This window comes from Marmota monax, unplaced genomic scaffold (genome assembly GCF_021218885.2).
Source record: "Marmota monax isolate L192 unplaced genomic scaffold, Marmota_monax_Labrador192_F-V1.1 WCK01_AAM20220418_F8-fsc00276, whole genome shotgun sequence".
Classification (NCBI taxonomy): domain Eukaryota; kingdom Metazoa; phylum Chordata; class Mammalia; order Rodentia; family Sciuridae; genus Marmota; species Marmota monax.
The window spans coordinates 1015054-1034653 of record NW_026695204.1 but is presented as its reverse complement, the minus strand read 5'-3'; the positions used below and the strand labels follow the sequence as shown (position 1 = coordinate 1034653).

The window sequence follows — 19600 nt, the reverse complement described above, 5'->3', positions numbered from 1 at the left end:
TGATATTACCAAGGACATTCATTACAACAGAGATAACAAAAATTGTAAAATTCAACTCAAAAACATAAAAGTCCTTTTATTAAAAGTTTTTCTTCCACATGCCTGCAACACAACCAATCTTATTTCTAAAATTTTAGAATCTTTTTTCCTAAGCATCTTTGTTAATAAAGCCTAGAAAAAGAAAAACAAATTGAATAGCTGCTAGAATATTAAAAATACAGAAATTGGGATTAAAAAAAAATTACATGTGAAAGGATAAACAACTCTAAAGTCCGAATGAGAGAAGACAAGGCCCCACAATCAGTAAGACAGAGTATACATAAAAGGAATAATTATTGAGGGAAATGGGTATAAATATTTTGAGGAATTACCAAAGGGAGTAAAAAAAATCTCTTAGCTTGAAAGGAACAAACACACACACACACACACACACACACACCTATTTATATTCCCCCACTAATTTTTAATCTCAGCTATATAAAGATAACTGACAATATTGATGAAAATAACTACATCTGTTCATAGAGGACTTACTGTCAGCTACCATGATAAGCTAAACTAAACTTGTTTCCGATGTTCATCATGTTAATCCTATATGAGACAACATTTGCAGCTCAGGTCACCAGTCCACTGACATTCAGCTAGATCTAAGGATACAGGGTTCAAAACAAGGCTGCCTGCCTCCAGCAGCTGTATGACTGCCCCCTTACTTCCCTGCAAGAGGAAGGAAGAATGCTTCCCTTCTAAGGTAAAAGCAGCTTTTTTTTCCTTTTAGTTAAGCTAACATATCAGTACTTCACACAGTAAAAATATAGGTTAAGTGCTCATAGTCATTCTGACCAATTATTTGTAGCTCCTGTCAGTGTCCCTTCAAAATGAAGAGGCCCTTGGATACCCTTGTCTTGAAGAATATTTGGGCCTGTGTTCCCCCACTCCTCCTTTCATGGCCAAAACTCCCTGGACAAGAAGAGAATCATCCTGTGGCTTCCCAGTTAAGCCCATTTCATACACTAAGATATTTCTAAATGTAAACTTTCAGTTTTTCTTCCCATCTTGTTGCTATTATCATCATACATTATTTTTATGTTATCCTTCCTACTAATTTCCTTTAATCACCTATGTTTTAAAATGAGGAAATGGTTTATAAGTTTATATATTTTCCATTTCTTGTGCTATATCTATAGATCTAAATTTCTATCACCATTTTCTGTCTGAAAAACTTTTTTGAATCTTTTAGTACAGATCTACTAGGGATGAATTCTCTCAGCATTCATTTAGCTAAGTCTTGTCTATTTTCATTGTTGAAAGATACTGCAAACATATTGTCATCTTGAATATATGTTTTCTGATGAAAAGCGTGCTCTCATTATTTTTGTTCCTCTGGTCATTTACTAATCAATTATAAGATTCTCTTTTTAATTATGGTACATCACTGTTTTATTTTTTCCATGTTTCTTCTCCTAGAAAGGGGTTGGTTACGCTGCTTGGATCTCTTAGTTTGTTCTTTTTATCATATTTGGAAAACTTGCGCATTATTTTTTCAAATATTTGTCTATCTTCCTCCTACCTCCTCCAGGGAAACTTTCTTATATACATGTTAAGAGTGCTTGATGATAAAACACAAGAATTCATGTGAAACAAAAATTTATGCTTTTTATTCATTCCTTTTTCTTCATATTCCATTTTGGATAACTTGAACAGCTATGTCTTTAAGTTCATTAGTATTTTATTTCCCATTACCTAGTGTTTTAATTCTATTCAGTGTGTATTTTTTATTTCAGATATTTTCATTTTCTAGTTCTACTTAGGTCTTTTAAAAACCTTCCTTTTCTCTCTTCATCATTGCAATTATTTCACATCTACTCAAAATATATGAGTATATTTATGGTATTTTGTATATTAAAGCTATCATTTATCATTCTATTTTTCTACTGAATGAAGCTTCTCATGACTATGGATTATATTTTCTTTCCATTTTTGCTTGCCCACTAATTTTTTATTATATGCTGATCATTGTGGATTTTACATTTTTGGTGCTAGATTTTCATTGTAGTTCTTTAAATTTTGAGTTTTCCCACACTTGAATACAGTTAAGGTATTTGGAATCAGTGTTGTCTCTTCAAGTCCTGATCTTAGCATTGTTAGGGCAGGTTCAGAGCAGCTTTCCCAATCCCCCAAGTCCACTCCCAACCCCACTCTGATAATACTTGCTAAAGACTCAAAATCCATATAATAAAAGAACTTTTCATCATGTTAGTTGAAACATAAATTATTTCCAGCCTTGTATGAATTATATCACTACTCCTTTCCTGTTATTCTTTTCCCAGCCTTGGGCAATTTCCTGTCTGGGTTTTCTTTTCTTCCTTTCAGGAGTGTTACACTTTTTATCTGGCATACAATTATGTTACTTAGGCATCATCTTGATTGTCTGAAGTCTTATTTTTAAGCTTTGTTAAAGTTGGTACACTAGCCTTTAGGCTAGAGCTAATTTAGTCTTCCTATAGAGACATGACTTTTTTGAATCTCTACTCAATATCCCACATGTTCAACAAGGTCTTTTCTCTTTTGTTGGTTGGAACTTGAATATTTCCCAGCTGTCAGTGTAAGTTATGAGAGTTTATCATTTTATAACTTCATGGCAGTTTTTTTATTTTTTAACTAATATAGTACATATGCATCTATGTACATATAATTATAAGCTAATAGATTTTTCATTTTAAAAAAAAACCTATGTATCTCTTCAGGGACAGTAAGAAACTGAGAGAATTTTAACTGATCCTAAATCAGTTCTTTGGAGAAGACAATTTCATTGGATGGATGGTGACAGCCATGAAGAGGAAAGGAAAAAAGCAGGCTGAGTCCTGGGTACTACTGAAAGAAGAAAAATAAAACATATAGAGCTGGCCTAGACCTCAAAGGTTATCCTTATCCTTTTACTAATCAAGTAAAAAGATCCATCTGAACTTTTTCAATACTGATAGACAATTTCAAGATGACTGGTTGGGAGTTGGGGAATAATGTGATAATGGGACATTTTTCCTGGAAAAGATAAGGGTTAAAACCATAGCCTTGACCTCATTAATAAATTTAACCAATAATCTGAGCTCCCATATGAAAGTAGTTAAAATACTTTGCAGATTAACCATGGACTAGGAACTTTTTTGATCTTGGGTATTCTTCCAAAAAGCACAACCCCAGGGCTCCATTGCTTACCCAATATAATTTTTGGCAGAGCATTATCAAAAGATTATCAAGCCATAAATGAGCTAGGGTATTCAGATGAAAGGACTTAGCTAAGTATCAACCTAAATATAAACAAAGGAAGTTAACTTAAAACACATTAAGTATTTAAAATAGGCCCCACCTGAGAAGAAGCAAGATAGATTAGGATCATCCCTCACAAAAAAATCAATTTGAACAACTATGTACATTAAAAAAAAAAACTTCATTAAGACCTAAGGAAACCAGGTGAGAGACCCTGATTTCACAAATAGTAAGAAAATTATGCATTGAAGAGAATAGAAAAGACAATTTTCACGTTACCCTCCCAACTGCTGGCAGAACAGCATGGAGAAAATCCCCATCTACTTGGAGGAAGGAGAGGGAAGTAAGCTTAGGAATTTGCCTTGTAATCCAGCACTAGGCCACCACAGTAAAACCTAGCACACAAAGCAGAACCTCTTGACTCAACACCAATACTCAGGGACAGAGCCCCTAGACCTACTTCAACTCAAGGTAGGAAACCACAACTCCAGGAGGATGAGCTCAAGTTCTGGCCTATGTCACCACCAGCAAACTATAGTAGCCTTGGGCCCTGAATAAACCTCAGCAGTGAGCTGGCCATCTGCCTGACATTGTGCTGGCCTAGCAGCCATAGGCTTTGAGTTTGACCAAGTACTACATTGGCCATGGCAGCCAAAGGATCCTGTGGGCAGTGGTCCTCAGTTTAGGGTGCTCCCTAAGACTGCAATGACTGAAGTTGTCATAGGCTTAGTGACCTGTTTAGGTTGACTGATTAGTCAACTTGCCTGAATCTCTGGACAAACTTATTCCTATGGAAACTTACAAACACACCCAAACAGTGAACACTGTATTAGGTACCTATGTCAGTGTGCAGATGTCAACTCATGGCCAAAAGAGTCAGGATCAACCAAAAAAACATGATGGTGTCAAATGGACAAAATAAGGTACCACTGACTGGTCTTGAAGATATGGAAATGGAATTACTGCCTGACAGAGAATTCAAAATAGATGCCTTACAGAAGTTCAGGGACTTCAAGTAATTGAAAAACAGTTAAGAAATTCATCAGAGAAATTTAACAGAGATTGAAATAATTTAAAAAAAAAACAAATAAAATAGGCTCCATCTGACTGATAGCCATGGTAGATTAAGTTTCATCTTGAATTATTAATATTAATGATCCAAGATGATCTCTAAGGCACTTCTAACTGTTAAATATTATTCTGCCTTGTCTGTTAGACATAACTGATAACTTATCACTATGTGTTTTCTACTGGTTACATTTCTCCTTTTTACTAAAATAAAATAGTTCAACTATTGTCATCATCCAACGGTGCCACCACTTTTATTTGTTTACCAGATCGTAAGATGATCTTGGCCCATTACCCTTGACCTAGTCAACCCTCAACAACAGACTTAATGATGCTATTTAGGATGCATTTCCTTGCTGCTTTGTGCAGGTGGCTTTCGCATTGTTGCATAGACAGTGATGGGAACATCAGTTATTGTCAGGCAATGACTTCCAGGGCATCTTCGGAGTTGCCTGAATAAAAGAGCAAATAACATGTAATAATTAGACACTAAACAGGAAAATTTTTAGAGCACCAAAGTTTGAGTATATATTCAACTGTTTTAAAACACTTTGAAATCTTTGAATGGTACAGAATAAGTATAACACAGAGGCATTAATGAGCCAAACATTCTAGGCTTATGTAGCATAGAAATTGTGGCTGTTGCCAAATATTTAATTACTGAAAGTTCACAAAAATCAAAATAACCCTCCAAATGTTTATTTTGAAAGGTATGCAGGAATTGCTAAATGGCAAATTAAAGTACACTGTTATAAACCTAAGTGATAATACCATGGCAATTCATTCATAAACGTACCTTAAGAATCAGATCATTCATACACTAGCCTTTGTGTGGGTATATGTTTTCGTTTATTTAGGTGTAGAATGGCTGAGTCATATGGTAGGTCTATGTTTAGCTTTTAAGGAAGCTGCCAAACTGTTTTTCCAAACTTTTGTATCATTTGATATTTTCTCCAGAAGTGTACAAGATTACCAGTTACTCTGCATCCTTGTCAACACTTGGTATGGTCAGTCTTTTTAATTTGAGCCTTTCTAGTGAATATGGAGTGAGATCTCATCATAGTTTCCATTTATAATTCTCTGATGAGTGATGATGTAGAATATTTTTATGTGTGTTTTGGCCCCTTATAGATCTTCTTTTTTGAAATGTCTGTTCAATTTTTCCCATTAAATATAGTTTGTCTACATTAAGATGTAAGAGTTCTCTATACATTTAGAGTACAAGTCCTTTGTCTGAATATTTTTTCCCAGTCAGTGACTTGCCTGTATGTTTTTTTTTAATTTGTTCTAAATGTCTATCAACAAGTAAATAGATAACAAATTGTGCTACATCTATGCAATGGAATCTTACTCAGCAATTAACAGAGCAAACTATTGATTGAATGGATGAATTTCAAAATCTTTTGTGCTCCTCAAAAAAAAAAAAAGAAGGCATAGTGTAGATTCCATTCCTATAAATTCTAGAAAATGCAAAAGAATATGTAGTGGCAAAGGTAGACCAATGGACATGAGGGTGCAGGGAAGATGGATTATTAAGGGTATGAGGGAACTTTTGGAAGTGATGGAAATTGTTGTCTTGACGGAAATGGTTTCATGAGTATAGACATTAGTTGAAGCCCATCAAATTGTAGTTTTATATGTGTAAAAAAGAATCATTTTAGTTGGATGATTTCAAATCTAGAATATTTATGAAAAAAATTGAACAAAATATTCCACATATAATCAAATGTTGATGGAATCTCAGGTTTGAAATAGGTCTTAAATGTCACTTAAAAAAATACATGTAGTGTCTGAATTTCCTTTCCTACATTCCCACCAAATACTCAGCCTTGAACACTTCTAAAGAAAAGCTCAAAACTTTCAAAGTAGCCAATTACATCCTTGAAAAACTACCTTATTAATATTAAATTTGTGATCCCCAAATCTCTAAACCATGAGAAACCTAACAATATATTATTTACTGTTTTGCTACAGAAAACAGCAAAAGAGTGAAACAAATCCTATTTATTTGTAGGGGTTTTTTTGCAATTTTGCAAAAATGATTTTTTTCATAGTCTTTTTTTCTGAAGATGATCTTTTTTAATTAGTTGCTCAAAACGTTACAATGATCTTGACATGTCATATATCATACATTTGATTCAAATGGGGTATGAATCCTTATTTTCCCACATGTACAGATTGCAGGATCACATTGGTTATACAGCAACATTTATACGTACTGCCATACTAGTGTCTGTTGTATTATGCTGCCCTTCCTATCCCCTTCCTATCTCCCCCTCCCCTCCTCTCCCCTCCCATCACCTCTTTCTACCCATCTACTGTAACACATTTCTCTCTCTTTTTTTCCTTCCCCCTCACACCATCTTATATGTAATTTTGTATAACAATGAGGGTCTCCTTTCATCTTCCATGCAATTCCCCTTCTCTCTCCCATTCCCTCCCATCTCTCGTCCCTGTTTAATGGTAATCTTCTTCTCATGCTCTTCCTCCCTGCTCTGTTTTGAGTCGCCCCCCTTATATCAAAGAAGACATTCAGCATTTGTTTTTTAGGGATTGGCTAACTTTACTTAGCATAATCTGCTGTAATGCCATCCATTTCCCTGCAAATGCCATGATTTTGTTATTTTTTAGTGCTGAGTAATATTCCATTGTGTATAAATGCCACATTTTTTTTTATCCATTCATCTATTGAAGGGCATCTAGGTTGGTTCCACAGTCTAGCTATTGTGAATTGTGCTGCTATGAACATTGATGTAGCTGTATCCCTGCAGTATGCTCTTTTTAGGTCTTTTGGGAATAGTCCGAGAAGGGGAATAGCTGGGTCGAATGGTGGTTCCATTCCCAGCTTTCCAAGGAATCTCCATACTGCTTTCCAAATTGGCCGCACCAATTTGCAGTCCCACCAGCAATGTACAAGTGTACCCTTTTCCCCACATCCTCGCCAGCACTTGTTATTGTTTGACTTCATAATGGTTGCCATTCTTACTGGAGTGAGATGGTATCTTAGAGTGGTATTAATTTGAATTTCTCTGATTGCTAGAGATGGTGAGCATTTTTCGTGTATTTGTTGATTGATTGTATATCCTCCTCTGAGAAGTGTCTGTTCAGATCCTTGGCCTATTTGTTGATTGGGTTATTTGTTTTCTTGTTGTTTAATTTTTTGAGTTCTCTGTATACTCTGGAGATTAGGGCTCTATCTGAAGTGTGAGGGGTAAAAATTTGTTACCAGGATGTAGGCTCCCTATTTACCTCTCTTATTGTTTCTCTTGCTGAGAAAAAACTTTTTAGTTTGAATACGTCCCATTTGTTGATTCTTGATTTTAACTCTTGTGCTATAGGTGTCCTATTAAGGAATTTGGAGCCCGACCCCACAAGATGGAGATTAGAGCCAACTTTTTCTTCTATTAGACGCATAGTTTCTGGTTTGATTCCTAGCTCCTTGATCCATTTTGAGTTAACTTTTGTGCATGGTGAGAGAAAGGGTTTAAATTTCATTTTGTTGCATATGGATTTCCATTTCTCCCAGCACCATTTGTTAAAGATGCTATCCTTTCTCCATTACATGCTTTTAGCACCTTTGTCTAATATAAGATAGTTGTAATTTTGTGGATTGGTCTCTGTGTCCTCTATTCTGTTATAACACTCTTGCTGCCAAAGATAGTGTCTAATTAAAGTGACACTAAATCTGAGATCTGTCTTTTTTCTATTTGTAGCCTTATGCCTACCACGGTGCCCAACATATAATAACACTAAAGGTTTATTTAATTGAGCATTCTCTAATCTTGAAAACTATCAATAAAACAAGCAGCTGAAAATTTACCAAAAAGAGAAATAATTACAGAGATACGAAATACAAACTCTATGTTTTTTAAAAAAAACTGGGCTCTCTTAACACTAATTTAATAACAGCAGTGTTTGAATTCCTGGGTTTTTTTTCTTGCTAACATTGAATATGTATTGATGATAGACAATACATATTTCTTCAGTTGTCAGGATGAGAAGACTTTACCTATTTGGTGACATCTCTTTCCCATTACAGGCAGCACTTGAGCTCAGCCCTGATTCTAGCCCAATTGAAGAATCTCCTCCTTCCACTGGAAACCTCCTTGGTTGGGTCCCAAACCGAAAAGGCATAATTCACTGAAAACCTAGACAAGAAAGTTAAAATAATAAGGGAGGGAGTTATCTCCAATGAGTTATTTGAAATTACTAACATTATTGTTTAACATTATTCTATATATATGTTTATATACATAGAAACATTCTGAAAGTAACATTTTAAAATATCTATAAAAAGGTAAAATACTAAATTATACAATTATCCATTACATAAAATTTTAATTCTTGTAACAATTACAAGACAGCCACACTAAGTGATAAAAATAACCTATTCCCTTTGGTTAACATAATTGGACTATGGTTAATATTAATAGACTTCAAGTCTACTACTGCTGTGTGGGAAAAAAAAGTCAGTTTGACTTCCAGTGGTTGTAATCAACAAACTCCATCTCTAACACCTCTCCACCTATCTACACTTGCTCTTCTCTTCCTCTGAGTTTCACACTCACCAAGATACCTTCAGCTACTCTTTCTCTTCCTATGATTATTTATTCCCCCCACCCTTGCTTCTCTACATTTACAATTCAGCAGAGTTAAGACAGTGGCCTTGAGAGGTTGGACTAATATGAGTTCAAATCTTAGTCTGGCCTTCTCCAACTATGTGAACTTAGTCAAGATACTTAATTTATGTTTCTCAAAAGTTGTGAATAACATTATCAACTTCCAGGGTAATAGTAAAAATTAAATAATATGTGTAAAGTACAATGCCTAACACTTAAGTGCTCAATAAATGTTGACTTATTACTCAGCAGATGCCACTGAGCATTAGTAAATATATATTAATTTATATTAGTAAATATTTATTAATGTATACCATGAATACCACATGATATATATGATGAATACACACATACACACACGCGCACGCGCATAAACTGTCTACTGTTGCCTTTACTTGGAACTCTTTCCCCATCCATTGTTACCACCCTTCACTTGCTAGGGCCAACTTACTAAGCATGAATTTACATTTCAGTTTCTTAGAGAAACCTGTCAAAACCCTCATCATTCAAGTTTTCATAACACCTTTATTTCCGTTTTGTAACAGTGACCATCATTCTAATTCAGGGTTTCTCAAAAACATGATACCATTGTCATTTAGGACCAGATGATTCTGAGTTGGGGAAGGCAGACTTTCCTGTACATTGTATAATATTCTGTAGCATTTACCCACGAGATGCCAGCAGCATCTTTCTCCCAACTGAGACAGTCTCCAGATATTGCTGAGTGTCCCCTGGTAAGGGAGAGAGGCAAAAATTTCTCCCTGTTCAGAAACACTACACTAGTAGTTTATAAATGTTTTGTTTAGTATCCCCCATTCTATGTCTATCTTTGTCACCACTCTAATACCCATAACAGTTCTTGAATAAATTTACATGTCTTTAACTATTAGCCCACAGAGGACAGAAAAAATAAAAAAATGTCTTAAAACTGTTTCAATGCCTAGCATTCTATGCCTAATAAGTAAATGTTTATTGGTGATACAATAAAACTAAATTATTAAGGTTTAAGAATTTGAATATTATACAATGATTTTTATAGATTGTGTCAATATCATGAAAAAAAAGTGTTTTGCTCAATAATTATTTAGTAAAACCATAGTTAACTCTATGGTTTAGTCTCTCTATCTAAGTATTAAGTTTTAGCTAACTTGATCAAGGAAATATATACTTACCAAAATAGGCCGAGTCTGATTCCGGTAGAGGTGAATAAATCAATTGCTTCTACTGACCTTCCATAGAAAGCTAGAATTGCCGAAGGAATGATGATCAAATGTTCCAGCAACACCCAGAAATTATGACATCAGAAGATTCTTTCACATAGTTTCCCACCTGCTGAAGATCAAATGTCTTAATAACTCTAGCAACAAGATGAAACTTGAATAAAATTTAAGCATTTCGGTGGGGGAGGGTGTAGCTTTATTCTTCTTGTCAGGGCCTTATTTTCCAACAATATTAAACATTCTGATCTACAAATGAAGAGCTACAATCTAATTGACCTGCACAAAATCATGTGTGATTCTTCTCACTAATCCCATTTTCCTCATTCTCTTTATCTCCCAGGCTTAACTAATAACACAAATAATTCAATCTATCTATATCCTCATCCTACTCTAACACTCTCAAACCCAAACCAAATTTCTCTATAGCTCTCTTAAATGGGAATATTCGTTATATTCTGGACTATCTCTCTAATCTCTGGACTACCTCTTCTTGTTTTTTCAAGAGATCCTAATTCCAAAATGGAAGAAATAATAACAACCCCAAAAGGAAGAACACATCTTATTCTGTCCTTGTTATTCTGTTTCCTTGTTACTGAGTTTCTACTTTGCTGATCACATCTTTGCATTTCTCTGAACTGCTCTCCCTCTCCCAACTAGTTCTTGGCTTCTGTATCAACAGCTTAATAGCTTACTTCACTGAGAGTCTGCCCTACTCAGTAATGCTTAAGTTTAACACTTAAGGCAGAAAATTACTCTTCAGTTAATAATTTTTCAATTGTCATTGGTAATCATTAAACTACTAAATGCTAGTGAAATTTGATGAAAATCTTATTATTACCTACATAGTAAACTAAGTTCCCACTGCTATGAATTCATTATGTTATAAAAGCTAGTATTTTATATAATAATTAAGTTTATGTTAGATAAAATCTTACCTCTACCTTCTTTTTTCTTACTAGGGTGTTATCTGTGAATGAGTTGATCACAATTTTAGTTTGGAGAAATCTAGTTTAACCCACTGTGTCACAGTCAGACAAACTGAAATAATTGCTGGCCATTGTTAGCTAATGCATCATTAGAACTTAAACATTTGTTCTTTAGGATGGCAAATTTTTTCAACAGTTTACATGATGGAGAGAAGGTAGCAGTGGAAAATGATAGATTTTGACATCAGAATTAGGTATGAATTTTAACACCATGTTAGCTCTGTAATTCTGAGCAAATCACCAAAAGTTTATATGGAAATGGTATTATAAATAGAAAGTAAAATAATCTCCTTTGCACATATTTAATCCCTCTAATTTACCATTATCTTAACTAAATTAAACTACTTTTAATTAAATGAGCTAGTTGATCATTTGGTATAAATTATGCCACATTTCATGCATGGATACAGTGAAACCAAACCAAATAGTAGTCCTAATGATCAAACTTTACAGTACTTGAGTAACATCAAGACAAAATGAATTAGACTCTATAGAAGATCCTTACGGCTCAACACAATGGTGAATGCCTGTAATCACAGTGGCTCAGCCAGCTGGGGTAGGAGGATTTCGAGTCTCAAAGCCAGAAACTGAACAAGACCCTAAGCAACTTAGTGAGACCTTGTCTCTAAATTAAAAAAAAAAAAATATATATATATATATATATATATATATATATATATATATATATATATTTTTTTTTTTTTAAAAGGGGTGAGGGGGGATGGGTTAAGTACTCCTGGGTTCAATCCCTGATACAAAAAAAAGGATTTTTACAAAGCAATGAGTAAATAAATGAAGTATAAATGAGAGATACAAAAAGATTATGAAATCTCTTAAATACTCTCTCTTAACTATCATAAGCCCCAAAATTCTTTTGATTATTGGGATATTAATTAATGAGATGTCGAAAAGGAATAATGTTTGAACTTTCATATCCCAAGAAAATAGAACTATGATTACACTTCATTCAGCAAATATTTTCTAAAAATCCACCATGAGCTCTGCATGAGTTAAACATTCAGGATAAAAGACTGACTGAGCAAAAACAAACACGTATTCTGCTCTAGTGAAGTTACATATTAGGGTAGGATATTTCTAGACTAGAATATCAAATCTAAATCTAAAGGATGAGTAGGCATTAACAAGGAGGAAAAGGGTAGGAGTCAAAGACACTGAGACAGGGAGGGGGAAAACAGAGGAAACTGTGTGCAAGGGTCACATGCTAATAAGACAATAAAAGATTTGAAAGGTGGCAAAAGCACAGCATTGAAAACAAAAAAGAGATATGGTCCAAGAGATAAGTACAGCCCAAACCACGCAGGAGCATAAACTCAAGTTAAAGATTTTAGATCAAAGGAGACTGCTGAAGGATTTCAATTTCTCAGTACACACGTGGAGGTTGTATTTGTTTTTATTAATTTTGTTTTCTAATATATCTGATTTTCTACTCTACTCTTTACTATTTCCTTTCTTCTATTTACTTTGGGATAAATTTTTCTTTTTCTAGTTTCTGAAGGTGTAAGCTTAGTCATTGATTTGGGACTTTTTTCTTTTCTAATATAATCATTTAATTTCATAACTTTCCATTAAAGCACTACTTTACCTACATTCTACAAATTTTGAAATTTTCTATTTTAATTGTTAAATTTTTTCTTTTGAAAAAATACATACTACAAATAACTTTAAATGCTTTCATCTTGACTTCTGAGTTATTTACAATTGTGTTGTTTAGTTTTCAAACAGTTGCGAATATTCTACTTTTCTGTTACTTATTCCAGTTTAGTCACAAAACAAACATTCTTTACTTGATTTGAATCTTTTAAAACTGATTGAGAATTGTTTTCATGGCCAGATATGCACAATCTTTGTAAGTGTTCCATTTATACTAGAAAAGGATGTGTCTTTTACTGTTAGGTGAAGTGTTCTATGCAGGTAATTGGTTGACAAAGTTGTTCAATTCTTCTATATTCTTATCTTCTTTATAATTGTTCTCTGATTGTTGAAATAGGGGCATTGAAATCTCCAACTATAATGGTGAATTCATATTTTTCCTTTCAATTCTGCCAGATTTTGTTTCATATATTTCAAAGTGTTGTTGTTATATGTATAAAAACATAGTATTGCTATGTTCTTTTGGCAAAATTAAACCTTTATCATTATAAAATATCTTTGTTAATCCCTGATAATATTCTTTGCTCTGAATTTACTTTGTATGAAATTCAAATAGCTTCTTTCTATTGGTGAATGTTAGCATGATATGTCTTTTCCTATTTTATTTTTAACCTGTTTTATTTTCATATTCTAAGTGGGGTTTCTTGTAAATAGTATATAGTTGAGTCTTGCTTATTTTATCCACTCCAGTGATAAACAAAGGTGTTTGGATTATTTACATTAAATTCAAACTTTTTTACTACATTCAAACATGCCATATTGCTATTTGCCTTTTACCAGTTCTCTGCTGCTCCCCCTTTATTAAAATTTTGTATTTTGGATGAACTTAGTATACTTTATGAATTGATTTTTTTCTGTCATTTGTTTATTTTTATACATCCTTGTATTTTGGTTTTGGTTTCTTCAGAGTTTATAGTATCATATCTTTTAACTTCTGACCTTCTGTCTTGAAATAAAATTATAACATTTCATGTATACTAAAAGAACTTGATTATAGGATATTCTATTTCCCCTCTTTTGCTATGTATTTTATTGTCATTTATTTTACTATTATGATTACCATAATATTTTAGTTTTTCTTTAATTATATTTTAAGGAGATTTTTTAAAAGAAGAAAAGGCTTTTTACATTTACATATGTATTTATATTTTCAATGTTCTTTGTACCTTTTGTGTACATCCACATTTTCACCTGACATCATTTCTCTTTTGCCTGAAGATTTTCATTAAACAGTGCTGATCTTCTGGTGATAATTCATGGAGCTTTTTTATTTATTTCATTTTCATTCTTGAACAATATTTTCTCTGGGTATAGAAATTTTTTTCCAGTGCTGGGGATTGACTCCACAGCATTGTGCATGGTAAGCAAGCAACTCTACCTCTGAGCTGTATCCCCAGCCTAAATTGAAAATTTTAAGTATTTTCCACATTTTGTTCCACTGTTTTCTGGCTTGCATTGTTTTTTACAAGAAATCTGCTGTCAGTTTTTCCCCCTCTATGAATGTGCCTTTTCTCTCTGACTTCTATGTTCATTCTTCATTCACCAATATTAAGCAATTGGATTATAATGTGCTAGGTGTAGTTTTCTTCTTGTTTCTTTTCTTCTTATATTTGTGGGTCCATAATTTTTATCACATTTGGAAATTTCACAGCCATGATTTTTCAAATACTCTTTGTTCCCTCCTCTAGACCTCAAATGCATGTATCTTAAGCTGTTTGAAGTTATACCACAGCTCATTGACCCTTCTTTTTTAGGAAAAAAAAACCTCTTTGTTCTCCATTTTATTTTGGAGAATTTCCATTGCTTTGTTTTCAAATTCATTACTTCTTTCCTTTGCAATGTCTAATCTGCGTTTTTTCACCTAAATATTGTACTTTTCATCCAGTTTGGATTTTGTTTGGTTGGTTTTCTTTTGGGGTTTTTTTGTCTCTTCCTAATGTTCTCATGCTTACTCTGCTTTCTTGAACATATGCTGTATATTTATACATATGAACATATGCTGTATATAACTGTTGCTTTAATGTCCTTGTTTACTAATTCTTTCATTTGTGCACTTCCTGGTGTGTTTTTAACTGATTTTTTTTTCTCATCATGGGACTTGTCTTTGCATACACAGAAATGTTTATTTGAATGCCAGACATTGTGAATTCACATTACTGAATAATTTTATTTTTAGTCCTCTAAGTACTTTTGAATTTTGGTCTGGGACACAGTTATTTTGAAACAGCTGGGCCTTTGGAAGCTTGGTTTTATGCTTGCTAAGGCTAGATTAAAACAGCCTTTCATCTAGAACTAGTTTGTCTCTACTATCTTTCTGAGAACTCAACTAAATGTTTCATGGACTATAAGAGCTCTTCACTTAAGATATCTGGAATGTGAATTATTAGAATCAGCTCTATGTGGCCCCTATGAATTGTTTTGTATGCTTATTTCCAGGGGCTTTACCCTCTGTCTTATGTAACTTTTACGTATGCATGCACTAATCAGTATTCATGAGCATCCCCTCAAAGATCTCCAGAACTTTCTTTTTTTATACTCTATCTCCTCTCTGGCATTCTGCTTTGCAAATTTCAATTGTCTTAGTCCCCTAGAATTCTCAATTTTGTCTCAATTCAAGGTACCATCAGGCTGTATTCTCTATTCATCAGGAAAGAAGTCACTATGTGTATCCCAGTCTCCAGGAGTGGGAATTACACAAGAACAGGAGAAGGAGATCATTGGGTGTCATCTTAGAAATTGCCTACCACAGATGCTGCAGGTCTGAGTATGTTTATACAGTACTAACGTTCATCAAATATTTATGAATTTATGAATTTCAGGAATTGCAATTCCTTGTACCTTAAGATTATTTGGAGTCCACATAACTAGTTTTGGCCAATAAATTATTAGTGATTATTAGCTGCCAGTGCAAAACTTTCTTGATCTGTCTTTGTCTCTGCTATAGAAACCAGAAATTCTTCTCATATCACATACAAAAATCAGCTGAAAGTAAATTAAATATTTAAAAATGAGATATGAAATTATAAGACCACTAGAATAAAACTTGGGAAAGTTCCACAACACTGGTCTGAGCAATGATTTCTTGGATGGGACTCCAAATACCTAATCAACAAAAGCAAAAATAGATAAGTGAGACTTCATCAAATCAAAAGCCCCTGCAAAACCAAGGAAATACTTAAAAGAGTAAACAGACATCCCACAGATGGGTAGAAAATATTTGCAAGCCATACATCTGATAAGAGACCAATATCTAAAATATATTATTAAATAACTTAATAAAAAGTAAACACATAGTGTAATTTGAAAGTGGGAAAGTTATTGAAAAGACATTTCTCAAAAGAAGGTATAAAAACAGCGAACAGATATATGAAAAGATGGCCAACATCACTAACCATCAGAGATATGTAAATTAAAACCACAATGAGATGTATCACCTCACACTCTTTAGAAGGACTATTACCAAAAAGCCCAAAGATACCAAGTGCTGGCAAAGGATATAGAGAAAAGGGAATCCTTGTACAGTGTTGGTGGGAGTATAAATTAATATAGCCATTATGATAAATAATATGGAAGTTCCTCAAAAAACTAACAATAAAACTACTATATGATCCAGAAGTCCCCCTTCTGGGTATTCAGTAGTCTCCCCTTCATTTGTGAATTTACTGTTCACAGTTTGTTATCTGCAGTTAAATACAATCCAAAAATATTACATGGAAAATTCCAGAAAGAGACAATTCATTAAGTTTTAAATTGCACTTTCTGAGTTGCATGATGAAATGTTATACTGTCCTGATCCATCCTGCCCATGATTTACCAGTTTGTCCAATATATCCTCCACAATGTATATGGTAACCACCTATTGGTCACTTAGTAGCTGTCAGTTATAAGATCCAACTATTGTGGTATCACAGTGCTTCTGTTCAAGTATTTTATTTATTAATCATTTTATTTATTAATGGCCCTAAAGAACATGATATATGATATGGCACTTTTATTACAGCATTGTGTTATAAAAGTTCTACCTTATTATACTACTAATAATTGTTGACTTATTATTTGCTTACCTTACAGAAATTATCATAAGTATGCATGTATAGAAAATATATCATATTCAGAGTTTATTACTATCTACAGTTTAGTAATAAACTATCAGGCATCCACAGATAAGGGAGGAACTACTGAATATCCAAAGGAATTTAAATCAGTTTGTTGAAACAATATCTGCACTTTTGTGTTCTTTGAAGCATTATTTGCAACAGCTAATATATGGAAGCTACTTCACACTTTTAAAAATTATTCATTAGTCCTTTAATGTGATGCAGCTCAGGAGGCTGAAGCAGGAGGATCACAAGTTCAAAGCCAGCTGCAGCAACTTAGTGAGGCCATAAGCAACTTAACAAGACCCTGTTTCAAACCAAAAAACAAAAAGGACTAGGGATGTGGCTCAGTGGTTAAGTGCCCCTGGGCTCAATCTTCAGTACCAAAAGTATATATTTATATTTATATATAAATATATATTATGATATTTTTATATTCATATATCATATATATGTGTATTTGTGTGTGTGTGTGTGTGTATATATATATATATATATATATATAGAGAGAGAGAGAGAGAGAGAGAGAGAAGCTACTTCACACTTTTTAACTGTTCATTAGTCCTGAAGGTATGTGTTTCGGTCTTCAACTTTCTCAGTTCTTTAACTCCATTTTATTTCATTTTTCATTAAATATATATTTACTATCTACTGTATACTAGGCAAGGTTCTGAGAACTATTGGTATAGTAGTAAACAAAGAAGGCAAGGCTCAGTCAGCTCTCAGAGAGCTTATTTCTCAGTATATTATTTTAGCATCTTGTCTTCAAGTTCCTATTTTATTATATTCATATTCTTTTGATTAAGTTCTTCTATAGCACAGAGTATATATGATAAATTTTCTTTTATCCCCTTAGGTTAGCTTTTGTTCCAGACCATGTATTTCATCCATATTTTGTATGCTATCCTATTTCCTTTTATAGTAACAGTGTGCATGACTCTCAATGATTTTTTTGTCTTGTTCATATTTAGCATGTGAAATGTCCAATCTGTTTTCTCTCTGTGTTAGTCAATTATCTCTCCAAGCCTACTGCACTAAAAAATCTCAGTGGCTTCAGGCAAAAAAAAAAAAAAAAAAAAACACTTTTTTTACTTAAAGGACAATGTATGGCCTGCTGTTCAGCTTTTCTTACCTCGACCAATATGGATTTGCCTATATTGAGGTATGGAAGGTTCTACCTTGCTTGACTCTTAAGCAGAATCATCTGATTCCCTCCAGATTAAAGTTATCAATGAGATTTGTTAGTACTTTCTTAATTTAACTTCTTTCCCATGTGCATTTTCTGGAGAATAATGACTCCGGGAGTTGTAACAGGGGTACCACTGGGCAAAAGCCAGAATACCAGATGAACTGGCACCATAACTCATCAATAGAAACCGATTCACATCACTACCTACAAAATTTGTTCATGTTTTCCAAATTTAGAAAGCCCCAAACTTTGGGACTTCAACATTAAGAACTGAAGTAACACACTGCATCTCCACCCTGACGCCAAGCTTACCAGTAAGAATTTAAAATCTAGTAATTACAAAAATTTCTTGATTAAAGGTGCTGATTATTACAAGATATTTAAATATTAAGGTGAAAAACACAAATGAAAATATGGGAAAGCCTCAGCCACATAACCAACCCATTTCAACAAAAAATTTATCAGCTATCAGAAAAATATATAAATATTATTAGTCTTGATGGAGGAATAAGGTGTTATAAATAATTAAATAGTATGGCTCATATTACCACACATTAATGTCATATAATTTTTTATTAAATGAAGAAGGTTTCTGTAGTTTCTCAGGATTTCTGTGTAAAATGTTAATTTCATTTGAAGTACTTGAGTTATTTATTGAAATTTGATAAAAATTTGTGGCATTTTTTAATATTTGACAATTTTAAAGAGTTGACCTTTCACTAATGCATGATTTTTCATTTTTCCTCCTCTATCCCATCTAAACATTGTACATACATCAAATGCTTTAATCCCATCTCTTCCATCGGACTTCTATTTACCTGGCTGCACCCTTGCCCAACGAATGCACTATTGTTAGCGCCGCCAATATTATTTCGAGTATTTCCTGCCCGTGTCTTCAATTGACTGTAAGCTTGTTGGCGCTAGATCTGTCTTAACTCCTTTTGAGTCCTCCAGGGGGCCTAGAAATTAATGTTAAGAGTATACAGCGCTCGACAAATACTGGTTGGGTCTCTGAACTTAGCTTTGTCCTTTGTGTCTAAGTGTACTTAATTTCGGTTGAGCCCTGGCACTGGGTATCCGCCCGGGATTTCTTTGTCCTCCTTGACAGTGCTCGTTTTCTATTAGAACAAAGGGTTTGTCGGATCGCCACGCTGAAGGGAGCGTCCCGTGGAATCTGAGTAAACGGAATTTGACCCACTGCCCAAATATTGAGACTGTGGACTAAGACTAAGCCTCTGATAGCCCACGCACAGTTTAACGACACATATTTAAAATACCACTCCAAATCCTGGTTATCCGTCAGTTACCCCGGCCTCCGGAGCTGCAGACGCTCAAAGATGTTGACAAGGCAGCGAGGATCTGCGGTCTGGTCGCTATGGTAACGGTGAGATGCAAGTGCGCTTGCGCGACCTTCTGACCGACCGCCCTCGGATTTCCCAAACCTAAAGAAGTGTTTAACTACGGTAGCGACTTGCGACGGCAACGA

The 19600-nt window shown here is 33.9% G+C and overlaps 1 protein-coding gene across 6 annotated transcripts; it reads right to left on the bottom strand.

Moving 5' to 3' along the window:
• Positions 1-50: 50 nt before the first annotated feature.
• On the bottom strand, positions 51-19562 carry Fam229b (family with sequence similarity 229 member B). Of its 6 annotated transcripts, none has more exons than XM_046429943.2 (4): positions 19422-19562; positions 10124-10280; positions 8342-8480; positions 51-4784 (listed from the first exon to the last, which is right to left on the bottom strand). In XM_046429943.2, exons 3-4 carry the CDS (start codon positions 8464-8466, stop codon positions 4667-4669), a joined length of 243 nt encoding a protein of 80 aa, XP_046285899.1. In that variant the 5' UTR covers positions 8467-8480; positions 10124-10280; positions 19422-19562; the 3' UTR covers positions 51-4666. The 6 variants fall into 6 exon arrangements, with proteins under 6 accessions (XP_046285899.1, XP_046285898.1, XP_046285897.1 ...); XM_046429942.2 differs by having other exon boundaries at positions 10124-10283; positions 19422-19548; XM_046429941.2 differs by having other exon boundaries at positions 10124-10283; positions 19392-19540.
• Between the last annotated feature and the right edge of the window lie 38 nt (positions 19563-19600).